The sequence below is a fragment of the Medicago sativa genome, chromosome 5 (genome assembly GCF_051527215.1).
Source record: "Medicago sativa cultivar Bolivia chromosome 5, Bolivia_mono, whole genome shotgun sequence".
Taxonomy (NCBI): domain Eukaryota; kingdom Viridiplantae; phylum Streptophyta; class Magnoliopsida; order Fabales; family Fabaceae; genus Medicago; species Medicago sativa.
Genome location: NC_140753.1, coordinates 61,349,024 through 61,369,610, shown reverse-complemented (window position 1 = coordinate 61,369,610; position 20,587 = coordinate 61,349,024). Strand labels below are relative to the sequence as shown.

Below are 20,587 nucleotides of genomic sequence, written 5' to 3'. Positions count from 1 at the left end.
ATTATTATTTTTTTAATAAAAATAATAACGACATTTTAATACAAAATATAAAATTTTATGCACATATAAACACCATAAATGACGAATAAGATTGGGAAAAAAAATTCAGAGTCAATATTATTTTCATAACTTACCATTTATGTTTATAGGCATAAAATTATAACTTACCAATAATATTTTATGACTAAAAATGATTTTCAAATGGTTAGACCAAATTTTTTTATGCTAATCTTAATGGACTCGTCCACTTTCCATCTCTCTTATAAATAGAGTACCCTTTGACACAAATTTTCATCAACAAACTTTTAGTTCATTATAATTTTATTTTGCTTCAGAAACATGTTTTCTAAACTAGCCTTGCTCATCCAAGGCCTCTTGGTCGTGGTTATTTTGATCTCTTCCATTGGGGAAGCTAGGAACTTGGGTAAGATCTCCTCCATTTTTATCCTGCTTTTGGTTTTCGTGAGTCATAATTTTAAATAAAATAATAGCTACAAGAACTACTCATATTGACATTTTATTTGCAATTTATGATTATCCCATCCACCTCTCATAATTTTTAATTTAAATAAAACAATAGCTACAAAAACTAGCCAAATTTGTGCAGATTATGTTCACTATTCGTGTTATTTCAATGTAAATTTGATGGAAGATATCCGTAATTTGAATTGTTTATGGTTCACATTTTGCAGTTGAGGTTGCTACAAAACAAAATAATGTGGATGGTATCAAATATTGCACGACAAAAAATGTTAAAGACAACAATGATGCAAGTTCTGATTGTTTCATACCCGGTTTTCCAGACATACCAGGAATCCCATTCCCAAAAATACCAGGAATTCCGGGCATACCGGGAATCCCAATCCCAGACATTCCTGGAATCCCATTCCCAAAAATACCGGGAATTCCATTTCCATTTCCATTTCCAGACATTCCAGGCATTCCAGGATGGCCAGACATACCAGGATGGCCTACGCCTTCAACTCCTAAAGCGCCTAGTCCAACTCCTAAATCGCCGTCACCTTCTGAATCACCTTCGCCTTCGGAGTCATCAAGTTCACCTTCGCCTTCTGAATCACCAAGTTCGCCTTCACCGAGCCCAACCTACGTTATGTAGCTGAAGTTAATTAGCAAGCAAAAATAATGTTGACTGTCTCATTAATATGATACTTAGTGTACTTGGTTGAGCACATCATAAATATTTTCAATTAAGTTATGTAAACGTATTGGCATAGCTTTTACTCTAAATGCTTGCAAGTGGAATATATTCTTTTATCATATCTGTGTCTTTTTTTTGGTGAATAATGTATCATGTTTATCTAGTAATTTCCTGCCTCACATCTATTATCAAGAATTAAAATTACAAGATTACTACATATCTGGAATTGTAATTCTATTAGCATGGTTATCGGCAAATTCTTGTTTTTTTTTTTTTTGAAAAATCCTTACTTTAAATTGATCTAATTGTGGATTTTATCAATTGGACCTAACTTTTCTGTTATTTGATCCCTTCAGTTGCATTTTCGCTTAAAAATGTAAGGAATAAAAAATTTCTGATATATATATATATATATATATATATATATATATATATATATATATATATATATATATATATATATATATATGTTGACAGCTAGGTTGACAACTCCTTCCTTAAAAAAAAAAAAGAAGCTAGGTTGACAATTAAACCCTAACACCATCTGTATTATTCCATAATATTAAAAAAAAAAAAACATAAAAAAGCTGAAGGTTATATGCTGAACTATATTTATTGGTTCATCTTGACGAACTCAAAAGTAATCACTGATTTAATACAATAAAAATGTAATAGTAAGTGGCAGAGTCGGAATAAAATCTCAGGCGGGTCACTAGGTAAACTAATATATAAATAAAATACGAAAAAAATAATGTATATAAAAATTACTAAAAAAATCTTAAAAGTAGACTAATTTTTTCTCTTTTATTTTCTTAGAAAATTGATGTTTGTAAGTGAGAAGTAGTTAAATGGAAGATGATCATATGGTTCTAACTTAGATTTTTTAGGTTCCTTTGGTATAGGAATTTTATCAAGCAATTGTGAATTTTAAGTTGTACTAACAATTGTGAATTTTGGAATATTCGATGTATAGGTAATTTGGATTCTCGTATTACTCATAAGTTTATTCTCATATTTATAGCTGAACAAATGATCTCTTAGTCATGGTCACATGGTTACAGACATGATATGGTTGGACATTATGTCCGAGTTTGTTTGGGGGGTTTCTTTAGGGACCGGTCGAGGTTACCTAATTTTCGTTTTCTGCAATTTTCGCTTTCTTTCGAGGGTTTGGTTTGAACCCCCCTCTTGTACATATTTTTCCTTTTTATTTATTTATTTATAATATATGGGTGAGCGGCAGAGAATTGAAGTTCCTTGGGGGTGCCGACCTAGCCAGGATGCCCAACGGCTCCTTAATGTGTTCTTCACTCTTGATTCAGTAAAAAAAATTCTTGTACTAACACATTTTATGTTTGTAATACATGTACGATAGTTAAATTTTAAATGGAATTTGAATACTTTAATAAAATGAACTATGTATTTTGGAACTCCTATAAATTATAAAATGGATTTTTTTTAACATACAATTACTAATAAGGAGGAATATTTATTGGTGGAACTATACAAAAGGAGGATAGAAACCCCTATAAAATAGAAGGGGTTGTAAACCTTCGAGAATTTGTGCAAAACTCTGCAAATATAAGCGTGATACATGGAAGACTAAAATATGAATGTAGTGTTGAAGGTAAAATAGAGAGGAAATCAAATAACTATTCACCATTATAATATTTAAAAAACAAAATACAATATCAAACCAATGAAATCTCCAAATTATAGTTCAATTGCTTGAAATCGTTTCAAACTAAGACAAAATTGCAATCGAACCACTCAAGTTACTAAACTTTAACAAATTCCAATTCACGTGATTGAACGATTTGATTCGGTTCAATTTTTAAACAATGTTTTTTTTTTAGAGAGAAATTTGAAAACATTGTTATTCACCATGAATCCTTGAATGGCTTCTCCAACAAAGCAGAAAGGTACATTTCCTGAAATTGAGGTCCCTTATCAAGCTTCTTCCCAGCAACCCACTTAACTTTCTTAAACCCTACACTTTCAATCATAGGTCCATAAACATTCTCTAATTGATCCCCAACACAAAAGAAATGGTCCAACCAAAACAACCCACCAGGTCTAAGAACCCTATAAACATCAAACAACAAAAAATGAAGCAATGTTTCGGGTATCCAATTACTCAAAACATGCATGGAATGAACAATATCCAAAGTGTTATCAAAAAACGGAAACCGTTGTGAAATACTCATGTATAAAGGAACAACCCCTCTTGAAGCTATGAAGCTATTAAAAGGACCGTTTAAGTTTAACGACGTTGTTATAATTGTAATGTTTCTATCTTTCATTCGAACCGCGAAAGTTGCAACTCCACCACCTATGTCTAAACCGATTCGAACCGAACCGGGTTCACGTGTTTCTAAAACATCATCGATACTAAAATCTAGACCGTTTGATCTAGGGTTTGTCCAACGGTGCTTCTCGCGGCCGTTGAGGTCAAAACAGTCTTTACAATCATCAAAGCCTCTCTGCGTGCGGGAACGGTCAATGAGACACGTGTAGGATTTGCATGTGTAAGCGGTCCACACGACGGAGGAATTTGAGGGTGTAGACCAGAGACTGGAAGGGAAGGGGATGGGTGGCGGGAAATTTGGTGGTGCTGCCGGACGGCAACGGCGGCGAGGGAGAGGCTCGCAGCCTTTTAGGAGGAGTCTTTGAGAGAGAATCTCGTCGTCTGGACATGATCCGTTCACGTCGTAGGACATGAAGCTGCGGATATCGTCGGGAAAGAGGGTGCATGCGCTGCCGGCGGGAGGGTGGACGGTGTCGGAGTTGAAGTTTCGGTTGAAACCTAGTGGGAGTTTTTGTGGTGAGGTGGAGGCAAAGAATTCCGGTGGGAGGTTACTGTCGCCAGCGCTGTCTTCAACGGCGGTGGCTGTGGTGGTGGTTGTAAAATTTGGTGTACAAGTGGAGGAATGGTAAGTGGAGGAAAGAAAGAGTGTTATGAGGTTTGTGAATAAAAGGAGGGAAATGAAGAGTAAATTGGCGGTTAGGGTTTTTGGATTAGGGTTAATATTAGAACCCATGTTACGAATTAGGAATGTGTGTTTATTGGTTTGTTATAGATTGATTTTGAGTTTGATTATGGTTACTAAGCTTCGAAGGTATCCATTTTTATGCGAAGATTTTAAGCTTTTTCTTATTAAGTTATTATCAAGTGTTAAGGATTCCTTTGGTATAATATTATATTGTGTGCTAAGCACTAAGTGGAGGTAGATCATGAAGTGTTTTGTAGAAAGTCAACAGTTTGACCAAGATTTTCCATTTGTTATGCTCTTTCGTTTCGGTCTTGAGGTGATGGTGGAAGTTTTTTAAGCCTTGAAGAATATCGGGAAGTGTTTGTTATGCAATAAGAACTAGCATTTTATTATATTGTTTTAGGATTGCAAATTGCATACACAGGACATGCATTACAGATCCCTAGTTCCTTGTGGATTAACAAATGAGGGGAAAAAACCCGCTTAAGATCCGGCAAGAACTCACATGAACATGCATGATGCATATGATCATTGACTTCTATATGCAAGTTGCGAGAAGTTAAATAAATATCTTTAATTAAGAGCAATTATCATGTGAACACAAAAATTTGAACGCATTATTTGATATTTGATCACACACTTTTAGAAGTGTACATTACTAATAGTTTAAAAAAAATACTATATATTGGAAAAAGGATTTCCATTCTTTGATCGTAGGAGAACTTGTAGTTGATGATTCAAGGGATATTGCAGCAGTTTGCAATGGTTGAATTCCTCTAGAAGTTTCAATTTTTGTGTGGAGATTATTGCAAAATAGGATACCATCGAAAGACAACTTAGTTAAAAAAGGTGTAACGAATCTTAAAAGTTTTGTCTGTTTGATTGTAGAAAAGAGGAAAATGTTCCTCACTTATTTTTTGAATGCAAATTAGTTTAAGAGGGTTTGACATCAGATTCTAAATTGGCCGAGGGTATATATTATTTTACACAACACATCTAGTCAAAACTTCATACAGTTTAAAGGGTTGATTGACAACAGAAGGGTGTTGACAGAAAAGTTTAGCGTCATCTGGTTTGCTTGCGTTTGGGTAATCTTAAAAGGTCATAATGCGAAAATATTCTAAGACAAAAATGGATTGGTGGAATCATGGTTAGAAGACATAAAATTGTTATCTTAGAGATGGTTAAATAGCATATTACATGGGTTCGTTTACTCACTCAACCAGTGGTTATTAAATCTAATGGAATGCATTGGAATCAAGAGTGCAAAGTGAAGTGTTGGTTTTGAATTTTCGAAATGTTGATAATTGGATTCCCAAATTCTATTTTGAAAGAGAATATCTACTGAAATTGTTACTATGTTGAGTCACGACCGAGTCAGCAATACTTAAAATTGTGCAAGACAGACTATCAACCACGCCGCCTCCAGGAAAAAACATGCTTAGCTACAACTGTGCGATTAACTATTGTACTATATAAAATCGTTCCGGATTTACACATCCAATATGGTACAAGAACCACTCTTTAAAATGCTGAAACCACTCTAATATGGTACTGTGACCACTCTATCATGGTGCTAAGACCACTCAAATATGGTGTTATCACCATTCTAAACTCTAAGTTCTCCAAAATGTCAATATGGTACTACGACCCCTCAAATATGGTGATACCACCTGTTTTATCTTGGTTTTCGGGTGTCAAACATTGATTACGTTTGAACCTTTTAAACCGGTGATATCTCATTTTTTCTTGGGAAGGGAAAAATAAGAAAAAACCTTTGAGAAACGAGGTCCGGGAGTTGTTTTCGCTACGGGAAGGTGTTAGGCACCCATAACGACTATAGTAACCTATAGGAACCGTCTTTAATTTCTACGCGCGCGCTTTGTTTTTAAATGCTATTTTGAAAAGTGATATTAAGCCTAAGAGTTTTCTAAGTGAAGAATTGGAGGGAGAAGAATGTGTTTGAATTTTTATTTTATTTGAATTGAAGGAATTTTGCTCCTTGCCTACGTACCCGTTTAAGGGATCAAATCCACCGTAGTTCTCTTCCAAAAATGTTTTTGTTGGTTGATTTTAAGTTTGAAAATGGAGTTTTGAAGAATAGAAAGAGACCTCAAGGGCATGAGATTAGGAAATTGTGAGTTTGAATTAGTGATTTGCAAAAGAAGTCAAATATGATTATTTTTCATTGAAATTTGATTAAGAAAATAAGAGGAAAATTCAATGGGGTTTTGACCCCAAGGTTTATTATGAAAAAAGTTTGAGTGAAGTTTGTTCAAGTTTTTGGGAAAATGATTTTTCTAAGTATAAAGCCTAAACATTCATCTAAACATACAATCCTACACATACATCTAAACATGCATATTCTAACTATATAGTGATGTGTGTGCATGTGTCGGTGCTTGTGTCGGTGTACATCATTAGAGTCCATTGTCCTTATTACATCATGCCCTAGATACATTCTATGGCCTCTTTGCCAAGAAATTAAAAGTGCATAAAGGAAAATATTACAAAACTCCTAAATATTTACAGTCTAACTTTGGTACAACTTAAATTGTAAAAAAAAAATAGAGATGAATGTGGGATGAAATGGAGATGCTTATGAAATGATGAAACATGAAATGAAAGGAGTTAGTAGCACATGACAATATCAAAGGAAATAAAGCAAGAGAAACACTAGAACATAAAAGATAGAAAATGAGTGCAAACATGGCTAAAATTTGTTCATAGAATGCAAGAACCATATGACCTATAATTCTCACATTCCAATACATTTTTAAAGGTTTAGAATCAAGTCTTGGAATGGGAATTAAGGCAACATGATTTACTTGGCATTTTAAAACAAACTTCAAGCATATTTGCATTATTTATTTACACAAGTAACTTGTAAACTAAGTAACCTATCAAGATTCATACTCATGCATTAATATCAACACAAACAGTAGCTAAAACTCTCTCAAATCAAGTGGCATAGGTCACAAGTGTTCATCAAGCAATGGGGATTGAAATCAAGCAAAGTTTCATTCATTTTTAGCACAAAATGTCACAAAATAGCAAGAAAATTACACCTTATTTTTTTTTACCAATTTTAACATGTGAAAATTATCACAAAATGCTACAAAATCATCAAGAAGCCTATATGAATTTTTTAGGAATTTTTTAAAGGTTTTTTAGGCTTAAAAAGTGCAAGAGAATTATCAATTTTAACAAAAAAAAGCAAAAAAACCACACATATTCTTTTATCAAATTTCATGTGCAAAGTATCACAAAAAAAAAACTCCAGATCACCAAGAAACATGTAAGAATTATTTTTAGAATTTTTTACAAAGATTTTAAGCATAACAGGGGTGTGAACAGTATCAGGCAGTAGTGTAAACAGCAGTAAAATCCAGCAAAATGAACCTCAACCACAAAAACTAAGCCCAAGCCCGCATACTAATGGGAACGGATCATCAGAACGCCTGAGGATCGTTGGATTGATCCACATGGATCAGATCCAAGATCCAGAGGCTACAGCACACGAAGGATCACCAGAATACCGTAGGCGAGCGCACATAGGATTAGGAGCAGGTATAAAAGCAAAATGTATGAGGGAATCAACACAAATCATGCTCGTTTCTCTCTCTAGGGTAAGTTAGAGAGAGAAGCTCTCTCCTCTTTCAACAAAACGACGGCCGGATTCTGGATTTGTCCGCCGGAAAGTTCAAATTCTCGCCGGAATCTTCATCTTCTCCGGCGAGAAGCGTGGATTCCGACGAGTTTCACAACCGTCCAATCTCAAAGATTTTTACATCTTTTTAAAGCTTTTATCGTTCTAAAGACGAATCCGGCCTCTGTTTTGTGAAAAAGAAAAGCATCGAAACCTAGATCTACATTTCTTTTGATTTCGAAACCAAAAGCAAACGGAGATAAAAGGAAAGGAAGGTGCGGTACCTCAGTGATGGACAAAGAAACGATGAACTGAGAGGAAAGAGCTTCACGCGTCTTCGAAATCGAACAAGGAGGCTGAGGGAATCCTTTGCTTTCACCTTCGTTTTCTTCTTGTGCTGCGATCTATCTTCCTTTCCACTCCTTCTGTAATTGTTGACACGTTGCAGTTTGAACCGTTTTGATTCGGAATCCGAGATGAATCGGTTTCACCTTCTTCTTCTCTTTCGTATCTTGCTCTTTGTGAATTTGCTGGATTCGTCACTTTTTAGCTTCGATCCTTCTTCTTCTCAGTCGTAGCTTCGTGATCGTGTTGAGTTCGTCACGATTTGTGGCGGACCTGCGCTTGAATTGCGAAGTGATGGATTCGATGATGAAGGTTCTATGACGAATCTCTGAGAATCGCCATGTATCAGTTGGAACGGTTTGTATTGTGTTGTTGATTCTTCTGGAGAATTGTTTTGGTTTATGGATGAAGATGAAGATGAATCTTCATCTTGTTCTTGAGAGTTTGTTACAGATTTTCGTTCTTTGATCTGGTGAATGGAGGAGAGAGAATGGGAAAGTTGTTTGTGATGAGTTGGAATGTAATGATTGCTTCTGCAGAATTTTGGTGAGTTGGCCTGCTTTATAGCTGACACTTGTATGGACTGGACCAATAGACTGTTGACATGTGGCATAACTAACTCTTGGACCAATTGGGACCTGACACGTGGCACCAGACTATGACTTGGACAAAAATGGACTAAAATGCAATTAACTAAACTAAAGGGATTAAACTGCAATTTTTAACAAAAATGACTTAGAATGAAAATTAAAAATAAAATGAATTAAAATTGGTAACCGGAAAATAACGTAAAGTGAAACGATTAAAATTGACAAAACGGACTAAAACGAACCAATGGCCTAAATGAGGTACTTTAAAGTAACCTCTCTCTGCCGAAATTTCGTGTGAAATGACCAAAATGCCCCTGGGGCTAAAACGACTGAAAATGACTCAGATGCAATTTAAAAATGGATTTTTAACAAGACATTGAAGCAAGGACTCATATAAGCAAAATTAAAAGACTCTGAGACAATTTTTAGAATTTAAACAGGGTTTTATCACGTGAAAAGACTAAAATGCCCCTAGGGGCAAAACTGACCCAAAATGACTTCAAATGCAGTTTTTGAAATGGATTTTGACATAGAATGAAACAGAGACTTATTCTAACCAAATGAAAAGACTCAAACAAAATTTTGAAAGACTGAGAGAAATTTGACATAGGAAATGAGTAAAATACCCTTCCATGTGAATTTTGCAAATAACATTGAAATAAAATGCAGAGAAAGATGCAATTAATCAGAGACATATCAAATGACTTTAAAATGCAAGAAAAGAAGAATTGAGTTAGTATTTTTAGGTCCAAAATTAGGGTATAACACCACCATTCTGACATTTTATTTTCTCCACAAGCAGAAGCATATTTATATATTGTTAAGATCATTCTTAATCTAACGGGACATTATTATTCCAAAAAGGAACTATGATCTTAAAAGTACTCTTTATTCTGAAGGGGCGTATATTATTGAAGTGGCAATGTTAAGACCTTTCTTAATTTCGAAGAGACATTATACCGAATAGGGATTAAGGTCTTAAGAACACTCTTAATTTCGAAGGGACATAAAAAGGAGACGAGGAGATGAATAGGGACAAAAAGATTTCTCGACAACTCAATAAAACTCTTTGGTGCGAATTTTGAACTGAGAGGAGACCTCTGTTTTTATAGAGATTTTGTAATTGTTTTAACTAAAACAATGACAACAGTTACTCTAATGGATAAAATCAAAAAGAAACTTAACCACTAATCAGTTCAACAACACTTGTGGATAAGATAAAAAATAAAAAATCAATCCACAAGAGTGGAGGAAACAAACTCATTGGATATGAATGAAGGAAAGATAGAAAACTCAGTTGAATTCTTATTTTTATCACAACCAACATAAGCTAAAGTTATGGAAAGTGATATTCACGAATGAAAATAATAATAATTATTATTTTTATCATTATCAAGTATTTAAAATTAAATACCGCAATTGAAACACTACTAATGTGTGTGTTATATTTTATATGGGATCCTCACTCTCTATTTTTTCAATTCACATCACACTAACTCAAAATCTTATTACTTAATGTTTAATCTTTCAATTTCCTTCCAACTTCACACCTATGGATCATTTTCATCTACTTCATTTGGTAAAGGAAAAAATATAAATTCATTTGAAGTTGTAAGAAATTGATTTTTTTTTTCTTTGCATTTGATTTTAAATTTTCCTTCCAACTTCACACATATGTTTCATGTTCACGTTCGTTCATAGATTTCCAACCTAACAATATAGGCTGATGTTAATCTACTTCAATGTTGGTTTTAAAATATATACAACTTCATTTGTTCATGTTCATCTACTTGCGACTAAGTCATCTAAAAATTGAAAATAGAAAGAAAAAAAATCAAAAGTGGATAAAAGCATCCATATTATACAAAAGAAAAAAATTTAATCAGTTGGATGTCAGCAGGGGCGGATCTACACTTGGTTGAGGGTGTGCACCTGCACACCCTGGATTTTTCAAATTTGCTCCTAAAATCTTATATTTTTTGCACTTTGCACACCCTGAAAATTTCCTTTTGCACCTCTGATCTGACCAACTCTTGCTCTCACAAACCAAGAAAAAAAACTGGAAAAAAAATGATACAGAAGTGTCGCACAATAGAAGAACAGGATAGAGCAAAGTGGAAAAAGGATGAGAAATGAAACAAGGAAGAAGATGAAACTGTGGCGGCTACTTCTACACTTATCTCTAAGAGAGATAAGCTCCAAATAACTTCATCTTATTATGATTTATGGGCTTGGGCCAGAAAACATTTTGTTTTTAAATGTTACCCTTGCTAGAGGTTGTGAGTTTTTTTTTTTTTTGAAGAAAATATGCTTATAGCATTTCATTAGATATCAAATCGTTAATACATGTTGGAACATAATCAAATATACGGAAGCTAGACTCGGAAAGAGCTGCCTTTGCTAATTCATGGGCAACCCCATTCGCTTGCCTCCTAGAAAACTCAACATGAGAGTTTGGTAAATAAAGAGAACAATAGTTTCTATTACTATCCATAATGGCCCCAAATTCTGTGATGTCACCATTGCCTCGGTTAAAATAGTCTGCTACACGCTTCGAATCTACCTCAAAATCCACATTTTGTAGTTGTAACTCATGAACCCAACGGATAGCGTGATACAGCCCCAATGCTTCTCCAATGTCAACTGAACATAACGGTGTGTGCCACATTGTTTTTGCACGAATAAAACATCCTTCTTCGTCCCTTATACACATGCCTACACCCACTTTATTAGTGGAAGATGAGAACGAAGCGTCCACGTTACATTTCAGCCGTCCACGCATTGGTTTTTTCCACCTAGTCTCTTCAATGCTTCCTGCCGTGTCCTGTAATGTATTTGGCAGCATGACAGCAGCTGCATTTCCTTGCTGAGATGTCTGTACTTGCTGCTTCATGTTTGCATTTCTCCAATCCTCAAGGAGGTGTTTTGCTCGCTCAATTATACTTCCATTCGATTCTGTTACTTGCTGCCATAACTTATTATTCCTACTCTTCCAAATGCTCCACATAATTGTGACTAGTAGCTCAGATTGCACCGCTGAACCATGTTCCAACAGATAGAAAATAATTTCCGGTGCATCATCAAACCTATGCAGAAGCGGTTGTATCACCTGCCATAAACCTGTACTTCTCCAAATCCCAACTGCTGTACAGCAGTGGAAAAACATATGATAACAGTCCTCGTGAGGGTCGTTACAAAAAACACATGACGACGGACAGTTTACTCCTCTAGACTTCAAACGCACACGAGTAGGTAAACATTCTCTACACACTCGCCACACCATATTCTTAACCTTAGGTGGAACTTTTAATTTCCAAATTCCACCCCAAAAACCATTCCTGTGTAAATGAGACATATCTACAATCTCTTCCACACAAACCCGGTAAGCACTCCTAACTGAATATTGTCCATTTTTCTCCGGTTTCCAAACCAGCTTATCCTCATTCACTTGCGGAAACAATGGCGTGTTCAGAATTTGCTGAGCTGTTCCTGCCTCAAAAATACCTCTGATAAGTGCTTCATTCCAGGTCTTCGTATCTTGATGAATCAAATGTCCTACCGAATAACCTTGATAAGATAAATCACCCGGGGCTGCAGGGGGAACACGCAATCCCATTCCTATCCAAGGTTCGTTGATCATTGAAATGTCATAGCCACTGCCAATTCTCCACCTCGTACCATGCCTTACAACCATTTTCGCACTAAAAATGCTACGCCATACAAAACTAGGATTATGTCCTAATTTTGACCCGAGATAATTACTATGCGGAAAGTATCTTGCCTTGAACACCTTCGAGACTAAAGTATCAGTTTCAGTTTGGAGCTTCCAACCTTGTTTTCCGAGCATAGCAACGTTGAACGCTGCAAGGTCTTTAAACCCCATTCCGCCAAATTTTTTAGGCATGGATAATTTATCCCATGCCAGCCAATGCAAACTTCTGCTATTACCTCCACCATGTCCCCACCAGAACGCGTTAAGCATTTTCTCTATCTCATCTAACAGATTATTGGGTAGCCTGAATATGCTCATGACATATGTGGGAATTGATTGCAAAACTGATTTTATCATCACTTCTCTCCCTGCTTTAGAAAGGCATTTGCTGCTCCAACTATTTATCTTCTGCCACACACGGTCCTTAATGAAGCTGAAAGTTTCCTTCTTGCTACGTCCAACCATAGATGGTAAGCCTAAATACTTACCTGTCCCCATAACTGCTTGCACTCCTAGAATATCAGTGATGTTATTTTGAGTTTGTTGTTGAACATTACGGCTATAAAATATTTCTGATTTAGGTAAACTTATAGCCTGTCCAGATGCTTCCTCATAAACATTCAGAATATGCTTCATCACTTGGGCTTGACTCTCCTTTGCCTGAAAAAACAAGAAACAATCATCCGCGAAAAGTAAATGTGAAACAACCGGTGCATTTCTGCAGATACGAACTCCTTGAAGTTCATCTCTAGCTTCGGCATCTCTTATAAGTGCTGTTAAACCCTCTGCACACAAAATAAACAGATACGGCGACAAAGGGTCGCCTTGCCTGAGTCCACGACCCGGGATGACTGGTCCCACAATATCTTTGTTAACTATAACTGAGTAATCTACCGTCTCCACACACATCATGATCCAACTGATCCATTTATCTGAGAACCCCATTTTGCACATTACCTCTTTAAGATACAACCAGTCAATTCTGTCATATGCTTTGCTAATGTCCAATTTTAAAGCCACACTCCGTTCATTGCCCCTTGTTTTGGTTTTCATGTAATGAACTAGTTCGATAGCAACTAGTGCATTATCTAGGATGGATCTTCCGGGCACAAAAGCTGATTGTGTCTCTGCAATACACTTATGAAGAACTCTCTTTAACCTGTTGGCCAGAACCTTCGACACTAACTTGTAAAGAACATTGCAAAGTGCTATAGGCCTCCAATCTTTCATAGATCTTTGCTCATTACCTTTCGGAATAAGAGCGATATTTGTTGCATTCAGCGAGGGGGGAAAATGTCCTTCGTTCAGCCATTGGCAGCACTCATGAAATATTTCTTCGCTACACAACTTCCAAAAATGTTGATAAAAACCCGGGTTAAACCCGTCAGGTCCTGAACATTTATCTGGCTTCATTGAAAACATTGCATCCCTAAACTCCTCTAACTGAAATGGGGCAGTGAGCTGCTCATTATCATTGTTACTAATAACTTGATGCAAAACATCAATAACAGGTTGTCTGACACTTTGCTTCTCGGCAAACAGTTCTTCAAAATACTCTTTTGCTATATTTTTCATGCCAACCTCATCAGTTATTCGAACACCATCAGTATTTTCAAGAGAAGAAATTGTATTTACCTTCTTCCTAGAAGTAGCTGCGGCGTGAAAAAATTTAGTGTTGAGGTCCCCATCTCGGTACCAATGCACCTTAGCTCTTTGTCTCCAATACATGTCATCTTGCACCAATAAATGAGTCATTTTCTTCCGCAAGGATTCAAACTGAATTTCATTGGCTATTCCTGCATTACCTCGGCACCGGTTCAGCTCTTTACGACAATTTTCAATATCCCCACGTAATTTATTATAATGGTTTTTGCTCCAATGTGTCAATTCTTCTGCACACGCAGACAACTTTGAAATTACGTTGCTTCCTGCACTGATTTGCCAGCTCTGTTTGACCACCTCATTCAGACCCTCCTCTAACCTCCATGCGTTCTCAAACTTAAATGCTCTGCGCATTCTGAACGGTCGCTGCACAGGTCTTCTTTCCAACAAGATTGGATAATGGTCAGACGACGGAGCTACAAGATTTTCTAACCGTGCATGAGGAAACATTTGCATCCATGCTTCATTTGCTAAAGCTCTATCCAATTTTTCTTCAACTGCACGAGGCGTACCAAGGCTTTTAAACCATGTGAAAGGATACCCTTCCATATGCATATCAATTAGCCCTGCATCTTCGACTGCTTGACGAAAGCCACGGATAAGCCAATTTGCTCTAACCGCTCTACCTTTCTTTTCTTGTGCGTGTAAAATGTCATTGAAGTCACCAAATACGCACCAAGGAAGGTTGGTATTGCTCGCAAGGTTACGAAGGAAATTCCAAGAATCTCTTCTTCTTCCCCCTTCTGGATAGCCGTAAAACCCTGTCAGTAACCAGGCAGTGTTGCTGCCTTCCTCAATTCTAGCATTTATATGATTAGCGGAATAATTAACAATTGTACAGTTCAGAGATTTACGCCAAAAAAGTGCTATGCCACCACCTCTTCCTGTTCTATCAGGGGCAAAACAATAATCATAACCCAACAAATAACGAAACTCTTCGATTTTATTTATGTTGACTAATGTCTCACTAAGGAAAAGAGCATCCGGATTGTAATACCGGACTAGGAATTTTAATTTTGGAACTACACTCAGGTTTCCCAGACCTCGGCAGTTCCATGATACAAGACTCATGACTCCCGGCAGGCCCGACTATCGGGTCCTGCCCATACATTATCTTGCCGACTGTTGGCAGTTCCATGATACATTATCCTATTATCTATGTGAATAAGAATGAAACAAGAGGTGGAGATAACAAATGCAAGGTTCGGTTCCAGACTACAGGAGGAAAATAACATCATTCTTATCTAATCAATATCCATGACCATGATCATGATACCCGTAATTAATTGACTTTAAATTGAGACAATTTGTGAATTTATGAGGGAATTGACGGAATATGGAATCACATCTAAGAATGTTGAAACTTGATCCAATTACATAGAAGACACACATACCTTACCACCATAATCACACAAGATGAGTAGATTAGGTGTGACACTGAACGTACAGATTAGGAAAAACCTAACCGTAACGATGAATCAACACACTCACAAGGGACGCGGCGAGCGGCGACGAAACCCTAGGAGAGAAACCTCATTCGACATGCGAAACCCTAGGAGAGAAACCTCATTCGACATGCGACATTCTGATAGAAGCTAAACAATGCTGTTGTAAGTATTGTATATAATGAAAGGACTTTTGATGACTATCAAATTGAAAATCTTTCAACAATCCAGATTTTGACAACTTCGTTCTCTCAGTAATAGTAATATCATCTTGATCATGATTTCCGCTAGAGGTTGTGAGTTGTGACTAACATATGTGATTTTTTTTACTATAATCATGGACAAAAAATTTAAAGTTGGAAAAATCAACATTATTTTGTTAAAAAAAAAAATCTGCCACTGCACGCCATTTATATATGCATGGACTCATATATTATATATTCTCATCATCATATATATGTTAGTATAGTGATGATAATATTGTTAATAAATTATTTGATTGGGTAAGCAATGACAATAGCGATGATAATATTGTTAATAAATTATTTGATTGGGTAAACAATGACAATATTGTAAATTTAGTACTACCATTGTCCCTAACTATAAGACCATCTTAACAAAAAAAAAAGTTGTCCCTTTTTATAAGACTCACTTTGTAGTTCCATACATTAATTATTTTTTTGCCAACATATCTCTATTTATTTTATATCTTTTTATTCAATCAACAATAAATATTATGTTGCAAAAATAAACTAACTTTCTTTCTCTTAAAAGATCAAATTATAAAAACAATAGTAATTACAAACAAATTTAATATTACCACCGACTTTCTTAATTGATGTGATTTGGTTAAAAATGTCATATATTTACAGTAAAATACGAAGAAAACAATTAATGTACAAAAACTTGGTGTATATATTTTAACATTTTTATTTATATATAATAATAATTTATGAAGTTAAAAAATTTGCACCCCCTGACCTAGGGTCCTGGATACGCCACTGGATGTCAGTCAAAACAATTTGAAAGACCACTTTAAGCATAATATGATACCTTCTAAAAACAATATGTACAAGATGATTTATTTAGAATAATTTTTATAAAAGTATTGTGAATCAAATTTTGTATACCATTTGCCTTCAAAAATGAAAAAAATGTTTGACTTTGTATATGGTGTTATAGTAAAGTATCTTCAACAATAAATTACAAGGGTTGTTTAAAAAATCAACAAAATATATAGCTATGGAAATAATAGTCTCCCTATGATATAAAACCATTTTTACCTTTGTTATTTTGTTTTAAAACAATGACCGCTTTCGAAGTTTATAATTTACCAATAATGTTTTATGACCAAAGACTAACTTACTGGCATATGGTGGACTCGTCCACTCTCCATCTCTCCTATATATACAATATCCTTTGACACAAATTTTCATCAGCCAACTTTTAGTTTATTCTAATTTTAATTTTTTAATTTTAATTTACTTAAGAAAAAATGTGTTCTAAATTATTCTTGCTCATCCAATGCCTCTTGGTCATGGTTTTTTTTATCTCTTCCATGGGAGAAGCTAGGAACTTGGGTAAGATTTCCCCAACCTATAGAAAAAGAAAGAGTCAGTTTTCTTGCAAGTGAATTTTCTTTTCATAAATAACATAATTGCTACAATTAAGATCTACTCATATCCACATTTCATTTACAATTTATGTGCTTCTCCACTTAAATACCTATATTTACCTCTCCCCTTAACATAGTCTTCTCTTTGGACATTACATTAACGAACCATTCTTTATATTAACCATGAAAGTTCAAGTAGTAAGACATCTTCAACTCTTTCACTCTAATTGATTATTTTTTATTAGCCACTCTTATTGTCTTATTTTATCCGTGGTAAAATTTATGTGATCATCTCATGCACTTAACATATTTGCATATGGATATATGTTATATATAAATTATGACTAACCAAAATTTAATTTGAGTCCATTATTCTTAAATTACTACATTTGAAGGTAAATTTGATGTAAGATATGTGTAATTTGATTTGTTTGTGGTTCATATTTTTGCAGTTGAGGTTCCTACAAAACAAAATAATAAGGATGGTATTCCAGACATACTTGGATGGCCTGATATACCAATCATACCTGGTATATCAGACATACCTATACCAGATATTCCTGACATACCTGGATGGCCTGAAATACCAATCATACCCGGTTTACCAGACATACCTATACCTGATATACCAAACATACCTGGATGGCCCGATATTCCAATCATACCTGGATGGCCCGATATTCCAATCATACCTGGATGGCCCAACATACCTGGATGGCCGAGTACACCAAGTACACCTTCAAATCCTAAAACGTCTAGTCCACCTCAAGAATCACCAAGCTCACCTCCTGAATCACCCACTTTTCCTCCAACATCACCAAGTTCACCGTCTGAATCGCCAAATACTCCTCCTGGATCGTCTAATTCGCCTCTTGAATCCCCAAATTCACCTGCTGAATCACCTAGTTCGCCTGCTAAATCGCCCAGTTCATCTGATTCACCTTCACCGAGTCCAACATCATAGGAGCAACTAAAGTTATTTTGCTAGCAAAAATAATGTTGATTGTATCATTATGTGATACTTATTTTAGCACAGTAGAAATATATTCAATTTAGCTATGAGAGCGGCAACGCTTTTACTCCATGCTTGCAAGTGGAATATATTGTATTATCATATCTTATATATTTAATGAGCTCAATTGTCTCATAAATTATTGAGAATAAAAAAATCATAAATTACTGCATATCTGGAATCATAATTTAACTAGCATGGTTATCATCAAATTCATGCTTGAAATTGATCTAATTGTGTATTTTAGTAGGTGGGCCCGATTTTTTATTGGTAAGTTGTTCCCTCGAGTGGTTTTTTAATTTGAAAATATAAGGGAGAAATTCTAGTATGTATTAAAATTAGAGAGCAATTAAACTAATCGAATTAGACTGAGGCAAGTCAAAACATTGAGCAAGTAGATCAGTTACCTAGTTTTTCATGCACACATACACCGAAGCCAAAGCTCATACTTCAGTGGAAAATTTTAAACAAAAAAAGTGGGAAAATGATTGTTGTCAAGACCAAATTAAATCAATGCGTGGACTAAATGCAAGTAAGAACTATTCAATAAATTTTCCAAACATCTTGGTTAAGAAACAGTAAACTATCATAATATATGAATATATGATCCAATTCAAGATAATTAATCAAAAATAGTAATTAACTTTCACATAAATAAATAATTAAGTAACAACACGTCTTGTTTTCCACTTTTAAGGATCCCATCGAGCTTGTTTTCTTCTTCACTTTCGGCACACGCACGAGAGAAAATTGTTCTCATTCATTCGATTATTGTAAGTTGGGATATACTTGTTCAACGAGTAAATGGTAAATACCTCCGAAATTGTAAAATTTTGTAAATATCCCTTCGATTGAAAAAAGACCAAAAAAAAGAAAATTGATAATAGGGGGTATTTGTTTTTTCCTTTTTTTTGAAAAAAAAATCTGAATTTTTATATCGGTTATGAACAAATAGCGCCTATAATTTTATATATATCAGCAAAATACCCCTAAAAGTGATAATAATTAAGCAATTTTGTCCATGTGATAAACAATTTTTCTTGTGCTCTCTTAGTCCCAAATTGGTCTCATTCTTCTTATTTTTCATATTCATATAAAAGAAAAATCTCCCATGAGAGCATAGTCGGTAACTTAATAGAACAGTAGACAAAGTAGTACATCAACAACCACATAAGAGATTTAAATAACTTGAAAATATCATTCTATTATCCGTGGAAAAATCATGTGATCAAACAACTTGGTATGGACTAAGCACACTCATAAACCTTCACCTTGGATCCTCATATCTTCAAAAATTTGCACCGATGAGAAGTTAAAAAATAGAACCTATTGGCCATTATATCATCTCATGCAATAACTTGGAGAAATGACCGGCTAAATAATAGAAGAGATAAGAGGCTAGATGCAGTAATTAAAAATAATAATTTGGCAACCTAAACTAAACCAAATACTAGCTAGAGGTGTGAATTTAACCAACCAAATCAGAGCATGTTCTACGTGTAAGAAATGAAAAACTAACTAACCTTATCTCTATCTAGAGGGTTAGAGAAGAAGTACATAACCAGCTTGTGCAAACAAGCATTGTACAAAAAGATCATATCTTCATATTGGTCTGTAATCTAAGAAACAAGCAGCAATGACGTATTATCATGAAAAGCTACACTATAAAGAACAGAAACTTTATTTCACTACTGCCAGGGCCGTCTTAAACAATTTAGAGACCCCGTTATAATTTAAAATATTGGCCCCAAAAGGAAGCACAAAAAAGATTGATGGTTTAAAAAAAAAATTGGGTACAAAAAACAAAGGGTTTGGATTCGGCTATATAGGAAAATATATATATACAAAACAAGAAAAAAAAAAAAAAGACTAAATTTAATAAAAAGGAGCCTGCTGGGCCTTGAACCCAGGTCAGGGAAGCCAAAAAACAAGGAGGAAGCCACTAGACCATGACACTTTTTCTGTCATATACCCCACATTCAACATATATAAGTCATTATTTATGGACTTGTATTTTTTAAAAAAAAAATTTGGGCCCCAAAATAATCAGGGCCCGGTGTCATAGCACAACCTCGACAGGCTATGGGCCGGCCCTGACTACTGCTTTAGGTTAATTAGTCAAGTTTAAAAAGATGAATAGGGAAGTTAAACACCATCAAATATTTGGAGAACAAATTTTAGGAGCTGAAGCACTAAGGTCTGTTATGAAACTTTTTTCCTTTTCAAATGGATATCATTTATTCTTTGGACCCTGGATATGAGCTGAGCTAAGATCACGGGGACATTTTAAGTGTATGTTTATAATCCTCCATATAGAATATTGCACTTTATAAGAAGAGAACTGCTAGCGGCAGTCTCTCACACACTCGCGGTCAAACACTCGCCCATATGCTATTGCCACATCA

At 35.2% G+C, this 20,587-nt stretch overlaps 3 protein-coding genes across 3 annotated transcripts; 2 read left to right on the top strand and 1 right to left on the bottom strand.

Moving 5' to 3' along the window:
- Positions 1-298: 298 nt before the first annotated feature.
- On the top strand, positions 299-1,278 carry LOC146923743 (uncharacterized). Its single transcript, XM_085710902.1, has 2 exons — positions 299-424; positions 693-1,278. Exons 1-2 carry the CDS (start codon positions 340-342, stop codon positions 1,115-1,117), a joined length of 510 nt encoding a protein of 169 aa, XP_085567028.1. The 5' UTR covers positions 299-339; the 3' UTR covers positions 1,118-1,278.
- Positions 1,279-2,792: 1,514 nt separating this feature from the next.
- On the bottom strand, positions 2,793-4,257 carry LOC146923742 (putative methyltransferase At1g29790). Its single transcript, XM_085710901.1, has one exon. It carries the CDS (start codon positions 4,198-4,200, stop codon positions 3,040-3,042), a length of 1,161 nt encoding a protein of 386 aa, XP_085567027.1. The 5' UTR covers positions 4,201-4,257; the 3' UTR covers positions 2,793-3,039.
- Positions 4,258-16,999: 12,742 nt separating this feature from the next.
- LOC146923741 (uncharacterized) lies at positions 17,000-18,321 on the top strand. The gene is made up of 2 exons (XM_085710900.1): positions 17,000-17,135; positions 17,623-18,321. Exons 1-2 carry the CDS (start codon positions 17,051-17,053, stop codon positions 18,132-18,134), a joined length of 597 nt encoding a protein of 198 aa, XP_085567026.1. The 5' UTR covers positions 17,000-17,050; the 3' UTR covers positions 18,135-18,321.
- The last annotated feature ends 2,266 nt before the right edge of the window (positions 18,322-20,587 follow it).